The 19,112-nt window shown below is 47.5% G+C and overlaps 1 protein-coding gene across 1 annotated transcript in view; it reads left to right on the forward strand.

Annotated features, from left to right (window-relative positions):
* The window catches only part of LOC131289342 (microtubule-associated protein Jupiter), a 34,101-nt gene extending 14,989 nt beyond the window's left edge, over positions 1-19,112 (forward strand). Inside the window, exons 2-8 of the mRNA XM_058318575.1 lie at positions 12,705-12,841; positions 13,631-13,666; positions 15,035-15,328; positions 16,264-16,281; positions 17,449-17,724; positions 17,990-18,112; positions 18,722-19,112. Of these exons, the coding sequence (XP_058174558.1) occupies positions 12,705-12,841; positions 13,631-13,666; positions 15,035-15,328; positions 16,264-16,281; positions 17,449-17,724; positions 17,990-18,112; positions 18,722-18,867 (1,030 nt within the window). The 3' untranslated portion in view covers positions 18,868-19,112. The remainder of the gene's footprint in view (positions 1-12,704; positions 12,842-13,630; positions 13,667-15,034; positions 15,329-16,263; positions 16,282-17,448; positions 17,725-17,989; positions 18,113-18,721) is intronic.

Here is a 19,112-nt window from a genome sequence, read left to right on the forward strand (position 1 = left end):
TCGGTGTTGTGTTTTTGTCTTTCTTTCCCCTTCTCGTATCTCAAACTATGTATGAAGCGCCGATCGTAAGATTGTGTTGCAACGCGGTGTAATTTCTTCATGACTTTCGATGCGACTCATTACACCGCGCTATCTCTTCATACTTCCCGTTGGCTTTTGATTTTTTTCCGCCCACCGAAGGGCGCTCGCTTCCATTAGCTGTCACTAATCAGCATCAATTAGAGAACTTCAAACGCAAACGCGAACGAAGTGGATGGGCTCAACCGCAGTAAAAGTTTTCCCCTTTCGTCGACCCCCGCGATGGAGAGCGATTGCCAGCGCGAGAGAAGCGTATTTGATTTCCTCCGATTGCGCACCGAAAGCCAAGAAAGCTCAACTCAATGCACCCACTATTCAAACGTCGTCCGACGTTGACCTCCTCCTTGTGTTGTGGTATCTTATCCCGTGGCTAGTTTTCTTCTAATGGTGCTGCAAAAAATAAATAAAACTCATCCAGGGGGAAAAAAGTTGAATCAAATCAAACAACAACACAACGGTAACAAAACGCGCCACAGGAAGTGGGCTGTAAAAACTTTAACAACCTTCCTTGTTGGCCCCGGTCTTGCCCGTTAGAGTGCGGCCCGTCTGTGAGACATCACTGCTCGATCGTGGCCGTACGGCATTTTCCTCTTTTCACCCCCGTGGTGATCGCGAAAACTGTCTCGATCTCGCGAGCGCAAGTCACATTAAATTAAATCTGCACCATTTGCAACTTGACGCCCATCTGCGCCGCCGTCGCGATCGACGGCAGCTGGCAAATGGCCGCCGGCGCCTTGTGGGAAATGCATCGGAGTGTGGTCCATTTTCCCCACCCCACGCTGCAAGCGATCAATCGAGCCTCCATCGATGCAAGATCCGGCCGGACAGACGATCGAACAAATTGATCCTTTTTGATTTCCACGCTCCGACTGGCCGGACGGGGACGGGGTTGATGTTGTCGATGTTGTGGGGGCGCACGTGTCTGTAATGGGGTTGTTGCAACAAAGCGAATGCGATATCGAATGTCCCATTACCGTCCCAGCTGCACCGAGGGGATGCGGGATTTATTTCCCGGTGGGCACAACTGTCGTAAAATTAGAAGTTGTTAAACACAAATAAACGTTTGTGTAATTTTAGTGTCGATTTAAAAAGAAACAACATCTAAGGTGTTTTCAAGTGTGTGCTATAAAAGTAACCGCTTGAAGGTGAGGGTTTATTCCGCCCGTTGTCTGCATAACTTTGTACCGTGTACTGATCCACATTGAATTGGATATATGAAATTAAATGTTTATGGCACACTTTTGAAGCGGGTGAAACTTTTACCCTTTTTTGTGATGGACGTTGCTCACTTCAACTACAAGCAGTTGCACGTGTTTTCCTGCTTTTCGGGAATGGTAGATTGTTGTCGGTCACCCCATTCACCCCAAAGTCCAAGCGATCAATTTAACACAGCGGTTTGTACGAATGTGCTCCAATTTTTTTTTGTTAAACAAGCAAGTAGAAAGGGCGAAGCGCGATCGACTTTAGCAAATCCTGTAAATCACCTTCACCAGCGCAAACCACACTTTACTGCCAGTCACGGTTCGCCGATGCGATTGCCATTTAGTCGCTGGTAAGGCGGGCCAACAACACCGGGAGCGAAGGGGGAAAATTGGATGATCTTTTCGCGCGAGTGAAAGTCAACCAGCGTGTCGTCGAAAGTTGGGCGCTCGCTCTTCGGTCTTCACTCATTGCCACATCGACCCCGACGTTCCCGGAGGAAAATTAATATGAACTTCTCGTTTGGTTGATCGCCGCAGCTGAACTCCCCGTTTGGCAGGAACAAATGGATTGATTAACCGTATGCGGTTAATAGCTTAGCGTCAGGTCTTCTTTCTCGGCTCGCGGTCGACATTCATTTCGTCGGTAAAATGTCCCCGAAGACATTGGAAAAGCGAATCATAGCGTCAGCCCGGAACATGCAGCCAGTTAGTCAGAGTCTTTATTTCCGCGGACAACCGTGACTGCAAAAACGGGAAGCTCAATTCTACCGTGGGCAATAATTTCTGCATTGGGAGGAACGTTAGTATCCCGTTCGTCTCATCAGTTACGCCATCAACCGGAGGGTCGAGTTGTTGCATGACATTAAAATCGAATCAAATCACATTACTGGAAAAAAAAGAAACGAACTTAGAAATAGTTATATTTTTGCGAATATTTAGCGATACTAATGTAGCATTTTTGTTTTCTTCTCTCTCTCGTTTTAGGTACGTATGAAGGAAAGCTCTGACGTTATTCGCCACACCGACATCGAGTGTCATTCGGCCATCATCATGTGAACAAAATGTTACAAAAGGACGGAAAGCTTTCTTCAAGCCTCCCAGCGCTTGTCCCAAAAATATCGATGTAACTCCGTGAGGTTTCCGTTTTTGTGTTGCCCTCTGGAGAAACGAATGCCATTAGCATACACGGCGTCGAGGTGGTGTGGAGAGTAACAAAATCATAAAACTAGACCCGCTGGTGGTTTAACTTATTTCGGTTCGATCCTCCCACTCGTCCCCGGACGGGTTTCGTGAGTAAGCTGGATAAACATAAATCCTTTTTGGGCAAGGTAAAGGAAAAATAAAGCACCAAACCCGTGCAAAGGTCTTGCGGTTCGAGCCAACAAAACGGATATCTCGTCTGCGCCCTCGGAATTGCGTACCAGGAACCGGTTGGTGTCCTTTTTACTTGTTTCGACTCGCGGCGCCGCGAAGGAAAAAAGCTTTCCGGGCCACCCCGGACTTCCGAACCCGACCTGGTATCGATCTTTTTACAGCCCGCACTATAAAATGTTTCAGTCGCTCGGCGTCCGGACGCGGGACCTCTATCTGGGAAAAAGCGAAGGTAGATTCCTGGTGAACTAGTTTCAGCGGAGTTCGTGAAGGTGAAATTCCAAAGTCTACGCCCATCTCCCGTGGCTTCCCTTGGCGTGCTTCGAGCCTGTAGCTTGTTGTCTTCCAACGGTCTCGCCATAGCGACAATCGCAAACAAATAAAGGTTTCATCTTTCCTGCGCTAAACTCTATTTGCTGCGGAGGTGTCCCTTTCCTGACTCTTCCACTTGGGGGATTGATGTTTGTTGCGCGCGACCTATTCCGTGCGGTGGAAGTTTGCGCTGTTTCAATGGTTCCTGTTGCGAAAAAAAAGACCTCAGAAGGACCATCCGGTAACAACCATGAATCAACTTTTCGGAAATGGATCAAGCACGGGCAACAGTAAACAATCACATTCGTCCACGCTCCCGAACGATGATGGTGATGATGATGATATCGAGCATACAAACTTTTCCAAACCACCATCGTCGATGTCGATGGCATGTTTCGTGCTTAAATGGTGTAACAAAGTATATTCTCTAGGGTCGAGCAAAAAGGTGGATCGCGGGATGAAGAGAACTTTGGTCACAGTTTGGTGAACGGAGGTGAACATTACGTGACCTTTTTTTTTGTTGTTGTTAGGTTGGTGGACCTCCCCGTCAATAGTAGAAAAGCGGCCTTCACTAGGCTCCTCCAAAAACGCACCGCGCTTTTTACACGGCGAGATTTTCCTCCGCACACGCGAGGAACCAGAATGGAGCATGGATAGCGGTTGAATTTTCCCATAAATACAACACGACAAAGAAGGAACCTAGTGAACCGATCTACGCCGCCCCCCCGGGGCCACCTCTGGCAGAAGATTACGGGAATTTAGATAAACCCTGTAATTTAACTACCAACACCAGCTTTTGTGAGCCGACCGAGAACGGAAGAGATCCTCCGGGCGGTTGGGTCGTCGAAAAAACAAAGGAGAAGATTAAATTTTCCTGTGCAACTATTCCATTAAATTGGAAAACAAATTAGTGACTCATCTCCCGGCCAGCTTCGGCTAGTGCGGCGTCCACCTATTGCCTAATTTTCCCGGCTTTCCCCGTGCAGAAGAGAATGAGGGGACGAGAAAACTGCGGCTTATAATCGACGGGTGGCGTTTCTTTTAAAACCCATCCCGCCGCGGTATGTTCGGTGCATGTAAACCAACCGTGAAGTGAAGGCCACAACCACGGGGAGCCCTTATTTGTAAGTGTGTTTGTGTGGAGGTTCTACCGGTTCGTGGCACGGGATAATTATTATGGAATAAATATTGTTTTACGGTATTTTCGAAAGAGATAATAATACGCCCGTTAGACGCTCGCCTTCCTGTGGACGCGAGAGCTAATTAGGTCGTGTTCCACCGGCTTCGGTATCTTTGAGCGTGCCATCTGCGATCAGTGCAATTTTTGAGGTTCCAGTGATTTTGTAACCAGCTTATCATGTGTCTCGTTGCGTGATTACTGCGAGTTCTATATGAAACGACTGAATTAGATTTTCAAATGGGGATCAATTTCGAATGAAGAATGAAACATACAGAAATCAAGTATTGTTAGAGCATAAAGTTCATTTCATAATAGCTGTCGACCCAGTTCGAGCCGGTTGGCCGACGGGCGAGAACTTCATAAATAACGTCAGGGAGGGAGAATAATTTGAATTTATTTTATCGATACTCCACCGAAAGCCGTCGTCGTGGCCCATTGGGAATTGGTCCGGGGTGACGGTAGCCGCCCTTAGGCTCTCTCTTTCGCTGGCTTCCGGAGTGATTGAAAAATGCTTCCACCCTCGGTAATAGATGGACTCACCCACATTTTCCGTCGCCGCCCTCCGGTTTGTCGGAAGTCGGAATTGTTTCAATAGTACTTCAAATGTTTGACCTGTCGACGACGGCGACGATGGTGAGGTCCATGACTGCTGGGTCGTCGATGTCCCCATTCGAAATGGTAAATTATCTCCCCGTCCGGATCGCGGGGCACGCACGCCAGGTCGGAGCTTCCGGTTGTTCCGGTGACCAAAATCGTGCGCGTTTTGGATCGATGATTTTTTATTATATTTATGCCATCGCTAGATAGCATCGCGGTGGATCTCAAAGTGTATGTGAGCCTGTTGGAATGAGGGCAATGGTTCTCACTCCCTCCCCCCCGGCCTCTGTAAACGGCACCGATTACTTCCGCCTGTCATTGGTGGTATTGAAAGCACCTCCCCGGTACGTTAAGTGAAACTGCGAGTAATTTCTATTTGTTCGTTTATGTCATCTTCTCAAGCCTTCTCTCTTTTTAGTGTCGATGCAAAACCGTTCCAATTCGCTGTCCGCAAATGAACGCTAATTTTCATTTATCATCACGACGAGGGCCATCAATATTCGCCGCATGATCGTGCGCGATAATCGCGCAGGCGCCAGGCGAGAAAAACGACGCCCGGTAGGAGCGTGGAAATTGAATCTTTACGTTGCGGAGCGGAATGTCGGAAAAACATGGACTGTCAACCCACTAATGTGTCCGGGTCCGGGCGCGGGAAGCACGCGTCTACAAATCAAGATGTCATGTTCGCTCGGGAGCTGCACGAGTGCGTAAGAAGGCACGTTTTCCCTACCGATGTCCAATCGATCTTCGCCGTGGACGGGGGAGAACAAGCGATGGGTGGAAAGATAAATCGAAACTTGAACAGTGCGGTTTCGGTCACGGAAAGGCGCGACATGCGGATCGTTCCTGTTTGTACGGACAATTTATGGTGCGGTCCGATACAATTTCAAACCCATTATTATTAACGCACGAAATGGCACTCTCCCGGTCTTCCTTAAACGGGGCACGATCGGGCAAATATTTATTGCGTGCTCGCGCGTCCGGTGTCCTCTTCTTCCTCCGATCGACTGATAAATAAATGCGCGAAAGTATCGATTTGCATTTACATAGCAAATCGCGTTGCGGAAAAGACATTCGCGAACGTTACACCAGAGAGGAATGCACCGGGAAATGCCCGTTCGAGATGCGCCATTAAAGGTTGAACCGCCCGGCGGAAACATTTCCCATCGAATGGTTTCCATTTCACCTGCTTCGGGTGTGTGGAATGTTAAAGGTTAATTTGTTTTGGGGTATGGCTGTTTTCCCCTTCATTTGGCGTGAAAATTCACCTCGCAAGGTGCATGTTGTCCCCCTCTCCCCTGACGGGGTGGATCGTGTGAAAGCACTCTCCCATCCATCGGGTGGTGATCATGGGAAAAACCCCCCGTGGCCGAAGATGGCTCGGTAGTATCTCTTTCGCTTTTCCGACCTTCCTCCCATGCCTCTTCCTCCCGTGTCGTGTGTGCGTTGGCGTGTTAATGAGTTGCATTGATTTTGCGTAACAAAAGCACAAATTACCGTTCAATTTGTTCGGCGGAACAACGGTGGTAACATTAATTCGCAAAGCCAAACACCGAGTCGTGCGTCATCCAGCTTGGGGTTGGCCGGAAAACAACCATACCGTAATAGCATGGCGCTCGGCGGCAATGGAAATAGGTTTTTTTGCCAACGGAAAAGAAAAACTATTTTCCCAGCATGGGCTGCATCCGACACTCCGCAAGGTGGGAGACGAATTGCTCGCGCCGGTTCGATCCCGGGAAAGCCAAACGTCATTAAAATAGTTTTCTATCCTCTTTCTCCCCTACCTCTTGGGACTATCTTTTGCATCCATCTTTTCTGTGCTTAGGTTTTCCCGCTGCACATTGCATGTTTTTTTTTCTCTTTCCAGAGTATAATGTTTAATTGGCAATCTTCTCGCCTAGTGGTAGTGTGCTATTGTGCAAATCCAAAGTGCACCCAACAATGTTAGAGAAATTTCTTTTCAATGCTTTGCAGACATCTTCCGTGGAAGATCGTTGATATCTCATCTTGGACGATTGTTACAAGTGTTGTAAATTACGTAAAATCGTGTTGATTAAACAGAGGAACTCTACGTTGTTGCCTAGAGTTTATTTTTTGTGATCTCTTATTTTTCTTCTTGCTTCATCAACTTTGTCTGTTCGGTTATGTTCTTTGGTGCAACCCGTCATCGATAAATTGTAACTGGCAGGGCTAATTCCATCCATCTCCTACCACCCGGCGATGGCGAGGAACTATTTGACTTAATAAAAAAGCCGTAATTCTATCGATAAAGACGACGCGGCGATGGCAATGATGCTGCTGCTGCTGCTGATGATGATGATGATGATGATGCAAACTGATTATAATGGTGAATTTTATTAACTTTTTTCCTCCTTCCACCCATCCATTCATTTTCCATTATCTTCAAGAACTCGTCGGTTCGGGGTGTGTGTTGGTTGTGTGAGAGTATGGTTTTTTTTTGTTGTTGTTGCTTCGACTACAACAATTCCTGCACAAACATGAGGCGGGCGGGGGAGGGCTAACGGAATCATCATTCTCATTTCCCTCAAGCCGGGGGCCCCGATGCCAAAGGGTCGGGTTGGCTTTTGAAGAAGGAAGTATGTTGGTTATGCAAGGTTGCTGCTTGCTGTTATGTTGGCGGTATGATGCTGGTGTTGCTGCCTCCACCCGCTTTCGCGCCCGTCCGTTTCAGGGTAGATGAGGAAATTCATAGAACCCACACAACACTCACCCACCCACCCCGCCACCTTCATTTCGGTGTTCTTTCCAACCCATCGCGATGACGATTGTTGCATTCCAGAGCAGCTGATCGCGGTCTCATCAAGCTCCCATTGCAAGCCACTCTTGCGTGGAAAGCTCCGCTGGCGAGGAGGACAATCGATGTAAAAATCGCCTTCCATCCCTTCGAACACCTTCGAAACTCATTCCACCCCCCCCCTCTCGCACCCAAGGGCTGAAGAAGAATGGAAAACGAAATATTCTTCCTCCCATGGATCATCTTCGCGTTTAGCAAAAAAAATCCTATGTACGCCGAGCCAGTAAAGACCGACCGAGAGGCATCTTTGTTCATGGAGTGATCGCGCGTCATGAGAAAAAAAATGGAAGCCAAGAACGATGGAACGAAATTGTGGAACAAAATTTAATTTATTTTCTTCCCACACATTCGCGTGCGCTTGCCGCCGGTGAAGAAGTAAAACCCGCCCGGAGATCGAATTGCATCCCTCGCCCGGAGACGGTTTGCTGCCGGAAGGGTAGGTTTTTATCGTGAGGAACCTACCTCGCGAACCACATACGAACAAACACACCGGCAGCCGGGGCGGTTCAATGGACGCTCACGCTTGCGCTGTCGCGCGCTGCATCACGAAAGTGTGTAAATATTCATCAAACGATCGCGTTTATGATCAAGTTAATTGTCTCATATTCACAAGCCACCTTCGCCACCGGTGGGGGGATGGATTTCGAGCTGCTTCTTCTTAGCACACGGCACGGAATTGCGGCATTTGGAGTTCCTCTCCCTTCTGAGACGGCTTGTTATAATGAACGGGTTGCAGGAACACACACACGCCAGCTTTGCCGGTGTCTGGAGCCCATCATCCGACTCGTTGGGCCATGAAATTGTTATTGTTTCAGTGCGGCATCAAATCCAGACCGCGAGGAACGCAAGAAGGCACCATTTGGTTAGCTAAGCATAAATATTTCTTAGGTTCCGCTTGTGGTTAGACGCTTTGGGTGATCTAACGCTAGAAAACTTAATTTTACAACACGAACGAATGAATTTCCACCGCGAATGAGTATTTGTTTTCGAGCTAAAGAACATTAGAAATCAAGAATTTCGATTTTTTTTACTAATTTGATTAACTAAAAATGAATCAATTCTGAATCATCTGATCTCATCAAAAATCCGCACGTGCTCTACCGGCAATGAACTCCACTTACTCATCCGAACCACCGCAGCCATAACCGTATTTGATAATTAAGTTTTAGTACAGTTTGCTCCAATTCGTTTGGCGAAACCGCGTGCTAAGAAATAATGAGAGTTTGTGTTCCTCTTTCCCAGTTGTATCCCGTTGGAGCATCGGGTTGGTTTCGGGTGGATGATTAGCAGCGTGTGCTGGCGCTTATCGGGTGAATGAGTTCTTCACTCCAGCATAAGGAAGACTAGTAACGACGAGCAACGATCGCGTGGAGAACCGTGTATCGCACGAGAAGAACCCGTAAAAAGCACTCGAGCATACGAAGAAATCGTTGCCTTCCCTAATTTATTGTGGATAACTCATGTCTTGGCGATGGTTTCGATATTTGAAGTGCAAGCTGTCGCAAGAAAAAGGAAATTTTAATTTTTCGAACAAATTCCTTTCCAAATCTCTGATGTCCTACTTTGGTTGCATTGTTGGTGAGAAACGAAAATCAAACCCGACTAACGATCGTGGTTCGCAGGAAGCGAAATCCCAAGGTGCGAAATAAAGGCACGCATTATTGCAACTTGCCTTTGCTGCTTCACGCTGGAATCTTAACTGGATTGGGTACAAATTTGGACCGGTCTCACATATGGGATACGGCCATCTATGTGTGAAAAGGTGTAAACTGTCCAATTCCCGAACCGACGCGATTCAACCAGAGGTGCTAACGAGTGCCATGTAGAGACTCCAGGGAAGAAGGGTTTAATCCGACCGATCGGTACAAACGAGCGATACTTTGATGCTCGCGTCGTGGTGACTGCATCGGGTTCGGGTGAAGGTGCATCGTAATTTATGTAAATTTCATGAATGTGTTTTCTTTCCCCCTCGCGAGGGCCCAGTTTGTTGCTGGTGACACCTTGGTGCAATGTCGGTGAGTTTTATAGGCACAGCGAACGGTTGATCTCGGGAACACACGGTCGAGATTGGTGGATCAGTGTTTTTATTTCTTGTATCAGATGAAAACAGGCCTTCTCCACTACTAGAAATTAGTGGCAGTCGCGTTGACAACACAAGTCCCCCGTCGGTTTGGTGGAGCGCGCAGCACCCCCTGGTGGCAACAGGTCCGACAAGAGGGTGGAAGTCGTGTAGGCGAAAGGCGATAAATTTCCCATTCTTCCTCTCGGTGTGCGGCCACAGCAGGATGGCGGTTTGTTGGGAAAAACACATCTCGTTTCCTCCATCGGCGACAAATCATCGCAAGTCAAGTGTCGTTCGGGGTCGTTGGGATTATCATTCTGATTTAGCGCCCTAGGGTTGCGGTGGTCGTCGTCACTGTTTCTCACTCCCCCATCCCCCATTCCAGAGTTCAGTCCTCTTCCCTAGTCGACATCTTAATCTCCCACACTTCTTTTCACGCGACGCTGGAGCTGGGCTTTCGTGCTGGAATGTCTATGCCCTCCATCGTCGGCATGTGAGTGGTTTCGGGTAGTAGCGCCCGTGGTGGTGTTTTATGGTAGTTTATGGAATTTAAATCTCGTTAGAGTAATCGGAACGACGCACATCGATGGCCACTTGAGCCCCTTGAAATGACAGCTTTAGAAATGGAACATGGTTTTGAGACAAAGCTGTTTCTCCCATCGACCTTTTTAGGGACTGCTGGAGTAGTGTTTTATTTGGGGTCATATGGATTGGAGAAAAGCTGGATTCCATGGGTCTGTTTTGGGAGCCAACATTTATTGTTATATCTCAACCGATTTCCATATTCACAGGCTTACAGTATCAATAAAGCGCTAAAGATCAATTGCAAAATACATCCTTCCGTTCGAAAATAAAAGATCACGATCAGGTCCAGTAGATATTTACACCCAACTTCACCACAGTTCATCCATGACGATGTTTTGATTCCTGATGGGAAGCGAACTCAAACACCCCGAAGCCGTGAGAAGGTTCCCATCGATCGTAAAAGCCGAAATAATCGCACCCGAAATTTGGGGACCTCAATCCCTCTCGTGTGAGCCAAAAATTTTCAATTTTCTCCTCCCAAAAATGGGGAATCGAGAAGCTGGGAATCGCCGATCGATCAAGTGATCGATCGATCGGAGTCCGGTGGAAATTCACACGCAACGAAGTGCAGAAGGAGGCGGGGGAACTTCCCAGTCCAACGAGATTGATGAATGTGAGTCGGCGAATTTCCTACCTACGCCTCTTTCACCCAGTCCCAGTTCCCGGCGGAGGAAATCAAATCGAAAATTTCTCTCACTTTTACCCAAAATCAAACCGACTTGGGAAGGGTGGAGTTTTTAAGCGGACGGTAGGACGGATGTTTGGGTTTGGGATCTCCACCGTCGTCGTCGTCGTCGTCGCAGGTGCCTCTCGCCTAACGAAAAATAGCCGGAAACCTCATTTCTCACGTCGGGATTTGGCCGAATCAAGTCGATGGATAGTCGGCTACGAATGAGGTTACGACAGAATCGGCAAGCAGTCAGGCACAGACCCTCGGTGTCCAGGTGGGAAACGGCCAGTATCTACCCCGACCCGATCTGTGTCGACACATGCCTGAACGTGTCTAGAGCACGTTTTTATGGTTCTCAACCCCCAGACTTCACCCTGCGGCGGCTTATCTCGGCAGTAATGCCGACCCAAATGACTGTTCAAGGTCGTCGCAATTCTAAGCTCAGCTCCGAAGCACTCATTAACCCAGACACCGAAACCGACTTTCTTCAGCGCCAAGACGTCGACGGGGATGACGGCAGGGTTCTGTGTGTCACCACGTCTGCCCCAGCGGGGGAGGGTTCCTATGATTGCCACCCCGGGCTCGTGACAAATGGGCCACAAACAGAACGAAGAATTGGGCAGAAAGGTGCGTGACTCAGTATTCTAATTTCATTACGACTGCCGGCACCCAAAGGTGCCCTCTCAGGCGATCGAAAGGGACCCCCGAAAGTTTGGCGCTAATCGTTCCAATTCCGCCCCGCCAAGGAACTCCGACCCCGGCCAACATCTGATTTGGCTGGAAGCCTTGATTTCCGTTCCCATACGCACCTCTTCTTCCGTTCGTGGGTGTTTCTTTCGGGGTTTTTTAGCACATTGCAAACACGTGGCCCGGAGGAGGTCCCTAACGTGGCTCTCGAGAAATGTAAATACTTGACCCAAAATCGTCTTTTCATTACCTGCTTCTCTCTTGTTTTGGTATGTTGCCACTTGGTCCTTCTTTGTTTTACTTGCCAGAACATTACGTAGCGAACATACCTACCCCGAGGGTAGGGTTAACCGACTGCGCTTTACGGTGCCTCCGCGAAAAAACTAACAACGGTCAATACGTTCGCACCCGCCTCCTCCTCCTCCGCTGCCACATAACGACGCTTCCTTATTCCTGCCAACACCAATTAGCAACCGCGCCGGGTCCTTACCTGCTCGGTCACGTTCGGTCATGTCCGCAGACGGAGAGGCAGGAAACCCGAACCCCTTGCTTCAGGCAACATTAAAGCATAGCGTGGTTTATGCTAGCTCGTGTGCATGAGTGCGTGTTTATGTGTGTCGTGAGGGACAAAGAAGGAGGGATTACTTTATTGTGGGTCGAGGGAGATGCCACGATTAAAAGGACCTCACACATATTCACACACCACTATGTTCAACAACGACGGGCGACGATGAGAGAGCCCCCTAAGCAGGCTATGGTTATCCTTTCGGACGGTTTGTACTGCCATACCGAAGAATCTAGTCAGCCTGGTCAGTCAACGGTGCAGCTTTGTGGATCATTGGTTTGCAGAAACGATTACAGGAAGGATATTATTTTGGTCGGTTTTGCAAAGTGGTGTTTTATCCTGGAACATTGTGAACTTTGTGTCGAGGTTTATCGTTTTGAACAGTCTTCTGTGATTGGTAGTGAATTTTTCCAACGGAAACGGTGCTGCTTGTAACGGATACGGCTTGGGCTACCTTTGGCCCAATCTTTCTACAACTCGTTTCTTACTTTTTTGTAGGTTTCTGTGCCAGTTAATCGATGTCTTCTGCTACTCTATTCATCTATTAATCGTTATCTTTTTTCTTCTTTTGCGTTTTCAGAGTTCTGAAGCCACCGGGCGGTGGAAGCAGTGATCTGTTCGGCGCCGAGCACCTCGCGCCCTCGACCCCACGCACCATGAGCAAGAATCGCATGCAGTCGAACATCTTCGCTACCCCAGCGGATGCCCATAAGAATGGTAAGGCTCTCTATCCAAACAACGGGTTCTTTGGAATCTTTTCGTCGGGAAGCCCCCCCAGCAACGATCCGCTTCGAAAGCGTAAGGTTGTTTACGGCGGGGAGAAACCAGTGTGCGTATATGTGTGAGTGTTCAGTTCAAACGGTTCAACAACGGATCGGGAATGGCCTCCAGGAGCGTCGGCATACACACTTTCCGATGTGCATGATGGTTGCGAGCTTGTGTTTCCTTTAACCAACGCCGTCGTGAGGACGTTATTTTGATGTGAACTTATTTGTTTGTGTGTGTGCGCGCGATGTTCAAACATTTTATGTTGCCCTATGCTCCGACCCTCAGGTACAAAGACCCCCTAGTACCGGTCGAGGATCGTAATGCTGAGGGAAGTTATGCCAGATGTCGTAGGACAAACTTCCCAGGGGTGAGATGACACCCGGAGGAATGTGTATGCGTGTCCTGTTTGACGGATTTGACGGGGTGTTCGTGAACCCGGCCGATCCTTTGGCCAGCTGTGTTTATGCGAATTCAAACATCGAGTTCTAAACAAAGCAGGAATCCATTTTTGAAAGTTTGATGAGCAATTTTTGTTATCAAAGCAGCCAGTTTACAGTCTTTCGGAATTCTATCCTCTCAAAGTAACCAATGTTTTTAAATTACTAACATTTGTTTAAACGGGCAAATGATTTTCTTTATTACATAATTTTTAAAGGCTAATTCTATGTTCTTTCTCAATCTAAACATATTTAAACTTTATTGTAATCATACTCTTCTGAATGTATTTCTATCTTGCAGTCTTCCGACAAGGAGTACACCGATACTACTTTCTTGGTACATTTTCGAAATTTAACCCTCTCCTTATCCGTACCCTTCTGACTGTTTATGCTCTTGTTCATTCTATTTGTTTACTTTTTAAATATTCTTTGTATTTCACTGTTCGTTGTTAACTTTAAAGTTCGTCAGTTTGCGCTTGATCACGTGTATTCGCATCCGTTAACGTGTTTTGTTTGTTCTCAAAGCTACAATGAAATATGCTGTTAGGTAGAAAATTATTAAAATTGACTACGTTAATGCTTCAATTTTCATAATTAATGACTCTGCTACGGACAGGCAACAACGCGTTGATAATCCCCCGTGTCTTACGATAGTGTTTTTTCCCCCCTTTTCTTTCTTGAATTCATTGGTTTAATTTTCACCAATCATCAAATTATCGCACACCTTTGCTGATTACATTATATTTATCCATCCATCCCCCCACCATCATGGAAGCCACTTGCCTTCAAGGGAGCTTTTGCTCTCGTAAGGGATCGTAGAGATGCGCATGCGTACAGTTGTTTGCCCCATTTTCTCATGATCACCGTCATCGTCATTCCTCCCCGAAAAAAAAACAACCCTGCTGTAAAATCATCTCTCGCCCTTCATGATTCGTTTTTCCGTCCATTTCTTAACGTTTTCAAGTTGTTACCTCCCCACAATCGCTTGCAACCGCCCCTTCTCCACCGTAATCTCCTTCCAACCATCCAAGTTCCAAGGTTCAATAAAAAGGTGACAATTGTGTCCCGCGCACGAAACAATGGGAAAATCGACGGTTGACACCTTTTTCCCGCCGAGGGAGAACCAATTTTCTCCGATGCTTTCGCTACGCGGGCCGCACTCTGTCCGTTGTCTTATGGCGCTTGTGTAACGATATGGCCCTTCCTACGTTTGTAATCGCGCTTCGAGACCCGCAAAAGCCCTCCCCGTAATTTGCTAGTTTCGTAATTTGATCGTAATTCGACGCCAACGTCGTGATACGCGAGCTGCTGTCGTCCCCCCTTGTTCCTTGTTCTTCCTGTCGAGTAGAAAATTGAGGCATCAGTTGAGTTTCGGAGCCGGGGAGTTAGTGACGACCTGAATAATGTAGTGAAGTTGGTGTAGTTTTGTTACTCCCCAGTTTTAAACTAGTTAATCGAACGTGTACAACCCCGTACTGTGCCCACGCGATACGAGCCTCCGAAGAACTTCAGAATCGGGCCACGCCGGTTGCTGATTGATCGCGATTTCCGAGGATGTCGTATCGCGTGTGCACGTCGTAATGTTTCTGTGCTTCAAGTTCTCCATCTTCATCACCGATTGACGCATGAAGACGTGTCGTTCTTTTCCTTCAATTTGAACCAATCCCGCTAATCGTGTCATTGTGTTTCGTCCCATCTCCAGGAGGCACGGAAACTCCGCGCCGCACCCAGGGCCAGGATTCGCACAATCGCCTGTTCGGCGAGGTCAACCGCCCGTTCACGCCGGCCAAGAACCACATGAAGAGCAACCTGCCGATCGGCAACGGGCAGGATCACCCGGACGCCGGCAGCAAGCAGCACACCAACGGCAAGGCGAACGGTGTGGCACACCAGAACGGCAACGGCACCGCCAACGGACACGGAAACGGACACAGCAACGGCCACAGCAATGGCAATGGACACATTTCGTCCGCTTCCTCAGACAACGGATCCAGCCACAGTAAGTAGCGACTCGCCAGAGCTTCCGGAACTCCCAAAACTACCCTGGTAGCTGTACGGAATGTTTTGTATCAAAGTTTTGTGTGTAGATATGGGCGAGTGTTTGGAGTGTGCACTTGTGTTTTAGCTTTACTTTTTCTGTTCTACCTTTTATTATTGCTGTAAGTTCCAATTTCCGTGCCACTTGACATCCAGAAACGACGGGGGTTTGCGTTTCTGAACGTGAACTTCACGCTCGGTTGAAAGGTTACCGATTTAGTCGACGACGCAAACGATCAACGGATACTTCCCGCCCATTGTTCCTCGGCCGTGTGTTTATTTCACTCAGTTTTTTTCTCCTGTACATTGCAAAAATGGCACAGTTTATGGTTTGATCTCTCGGCAGACAATTGCACGCAACGTTCGATCAGTTGGAACGGTCGCGGATCGATAGGTTGCGCCGTTGTGCGTTCCCAGCGCCGATCGTCACCTGCGATTACATATTGCGCCTTGCGTTTCTGGGTGGTGGTTGGCAAGGTTTACATGATTTCATCCACCCCACATCATCACCTGAGACCCGGGGTGACATTCAGAATCCGTGTGTTTTCCACCGCGACGACGACGACGACGGCGGTGGTGTTCCGTATTTGGTTATACCACTTGCGACGCATTTCGTTGCGGGTTGTTTTGGCCATTGTTTTATGGTTTTGCTGTGTGACCAATTTTTATGTTTTTTTTTCCCTCTCCAACTTTCCGCTACCCTAATTTCCTTGAGCAACTTTGTGATCGTGATTATGTACAATTATTCACACAAACCACCCACCCACCTACCGAACCGCGGGTTCTTCCCGAGGGGTGTATAGCACCGTCCTGCGCGTCAACATCTTCTCAAGGTTAATCGATTTGTGTGTGTGTTTGTGCTTTTTTCCCTTCTCCGGTGCTTTACCAACCGCGCAGTTTTCCTGAGGAGATTAAGTAAGTCCGGTAGCGTGGCGACAATCGTTTGCGCCTTGAATTCGATATTGCTTCCCCATCCTAGTTGCTTGTAGTTGGAGAAACGAGCTACTTAGGACTATGTAAAATCACACACGTCACAGCATTTTGCATCGGTTCACCAAAATTACACAACATTCCAAAACGATTCTTTCGTTCCGGTCATTGTCATTTGTTTTAGTTTTTGTATTTACCAATTATAATTTAAAAGCTACGTCAATGCTCTGACTGTACACAAGACTTGTCTGTTATTCTTCTTGTTAAAACCATATACGTGGTTAGTCAATGTCGTGATCAACATCAGAAGAACGAAGTTAATTTTCCACTTGGTGAACCCTCTCAGTAATAGGTAGATAGGAAAGTTATACCTGAAAACGAGACCAATCCACTCGAGATACTTAGTAATCAAAGTTTACCTTCATCCAATTCGTGAGTTCTAGACCATGTTGCCGATGAGGAGGATTGTGTCGTGTGGTTGGTTGATTTGATATTTCTGCAGAAATAATGATCGAGTAGAAGCGAAGCATGTCATCAATAGAGTCAGGTTGATGACTGTGATTTGTGTTTTAAACGTTAAATGAAGAGAGTTTTTTTTTGCTTCATAAAAACACCTATATCCTACTGGTAGAACTGATATATCATGTTTAACCTTATTAGTTTTTAAAGCCATTCAAGATCGTACATTAAATCAAACATTTAGATGCTCTAGAGCTAAACATTTCATCGGACATTTGGGTGTAGAATTGGCCATGTTTGAGTACACTTCTTCTAAGATGCACGATTTCAACGCCATTCCATAAGTAGTGGCTGCAAAATTCATCCGCTGCACCCAAAAGGAAAATGGTAGTGTAGCCTGATAAACGTATCGCCATCGTTCTTAACGAACCAAATGTGTCTCGTTTTTTTTTCCCCACTAACCGCTTTACTACTTTTAACCCGGAATGCTCGCTATCAATCTACTTCTACTACTCCCGTATTCTTCCCGACTCGATGTCTGTGTATGCCTGCCTGCCTGCCTGCCTGCCTACCTGCCTGTTTGTCCGTATTTGCATCCTTCAATGTGTACTAACAACCAACTCGAACACTACCTCCGACCGAACCGCCAATAACCGCGATTGGAATTTCGGGGGGGATGACGGAAATGTAAAGGTAACGAAGACGCGTCGCCGGATTCGGCCTACTCGTCCGGACAGCAGTCTCACTCGCAGCAGCCGGTGGCCGGTCCGGGTGGCATTTGGGCTCCGTTCGATGGGCTGCCCCTTCCACCGTTGTCCCCGCGCCGCCAGCTGCAGTTCTATCCGAGCGGCGAGGCGCTGAATCCGACCTACGCGTCCAACATTAATCTCTGCATCAGTGACGACATCATTATCAGCGTGACGGAGCATGACGATGCCTCTGCGAGCGTGCTGCAGTCTTATGGCAAAGGTAGCACACGACGATCTGGCCGGTGTCGAGTCTGGTGCCTTCCATTAGAACGATACTGATCTACAAAATACTCTCTATACCTTTATATTTGTTTTACTATTTCCCAATTGGCATTAGTTTACTGTAACCGTTGTATTTGTTCCGTTGTGACAATGTGATCATCATACTACCCCCCTTTGGCTTCTGCTTGCCCCCTTTCTCGCTTTTTCACTAACCCGCTGTTTTCAACTTAAACGTTCAATGCTTTTCCCACCAACCAACCTAGCATCGCCGAGGTCACCCCGCTCGCCACGGTTTGCGCAACGGAACCCGGTTACCGGCAACGGAATCGAAGACTACGGAGATAAGCCACGGAAGCCAAGCTCGCGGCGTGGAGGAGCAGGAGGAGGTAACACCATATCCACACAACATAGCACCACCACCACCACCACCACTTCCTACTTTCTCTATCGCGCCTAATGGCCCTTGTTGCTCACCGAAACCGAAGCACGCTCAAGCCCATCGTTTGAGTGTGGTTTGATATGTTTTCTCACACTGTTTGTCTTGCGGGGGTGATGCACATATTATCCATACCTTGCTGCACTATGCACACGTTACCCACGTTAAAACCCATGAAATGCGCCCCGTCAACCCATCCACCATCTTCAATGTTCAAGTTGCTAACAGCATCGATCAAGCGCCAGTAAAATAGTAAAAGGATGCTAATGAAATGATGGGTTTGCATAATATCATAATTGGTTAAAGGTTTCTAACCGGTGAAAGGATTAACGATAACTTAAATAAGGTGAACCTTTGATAGTGAAAACTGCTCTCCATTCCATTAAGGAAACGTCTTCGAAGAAATGGGAGCGCAATGGTGTGAAAAATAAAAACCAAGCTGACCCTTATCAAGCGAAATGGAAAGAAAATGATCCCAACGATCCGCGCCACTTGACTCTGCTAGGCATAATAATATTTATACATCCTTTTTTTTTACTCTCCCCTTCCTCCTTCGTAGATGGCAACCCGGTAACCGGTGAAGGATACAGCAAATCGAACGGTGCAGCAGAAATCAACACAACGGTCCCGTCCCTGAACGGTGGTGGCCATGTCATCAACAAGAATCGCATTCCACCAGGCGGTTTCTCGTCCGGCCTCTGGTAAATCACATCGTCCGCCCGCAGCGATGATAGTGGCCACTATTCAGTGTTCCACTATCAAACACATGCATACACACAAACACACATACTACCATCATCGGACCCGACCATCGATGCCGTCGATATTTTGTCTTCTTTTTATTTATCAACCGTGTACTCTCCATCCGCATTATCATGAATATCAGGAAAAATAGGGAAAAACCAGTAGAAAAAAGCAATATTATAATGACGATATAAACTTAAAAGCAA

Source organism: Anopheles ziemanni, chromosome 3 (genome assembly GCF_943734765.1).
Source record: "Anopheles ziemanni chromosome 3, idAnoZiCoDA_A2_x.2, whole genome shotgun sequence".
Taxonomy (NCBI): domain Eukaryota; kingdom Metazoa; phylum Arthropoda; class Insecta; order Diptera; family Culicidae; genus Anopheles; species Anopheles ziemanni.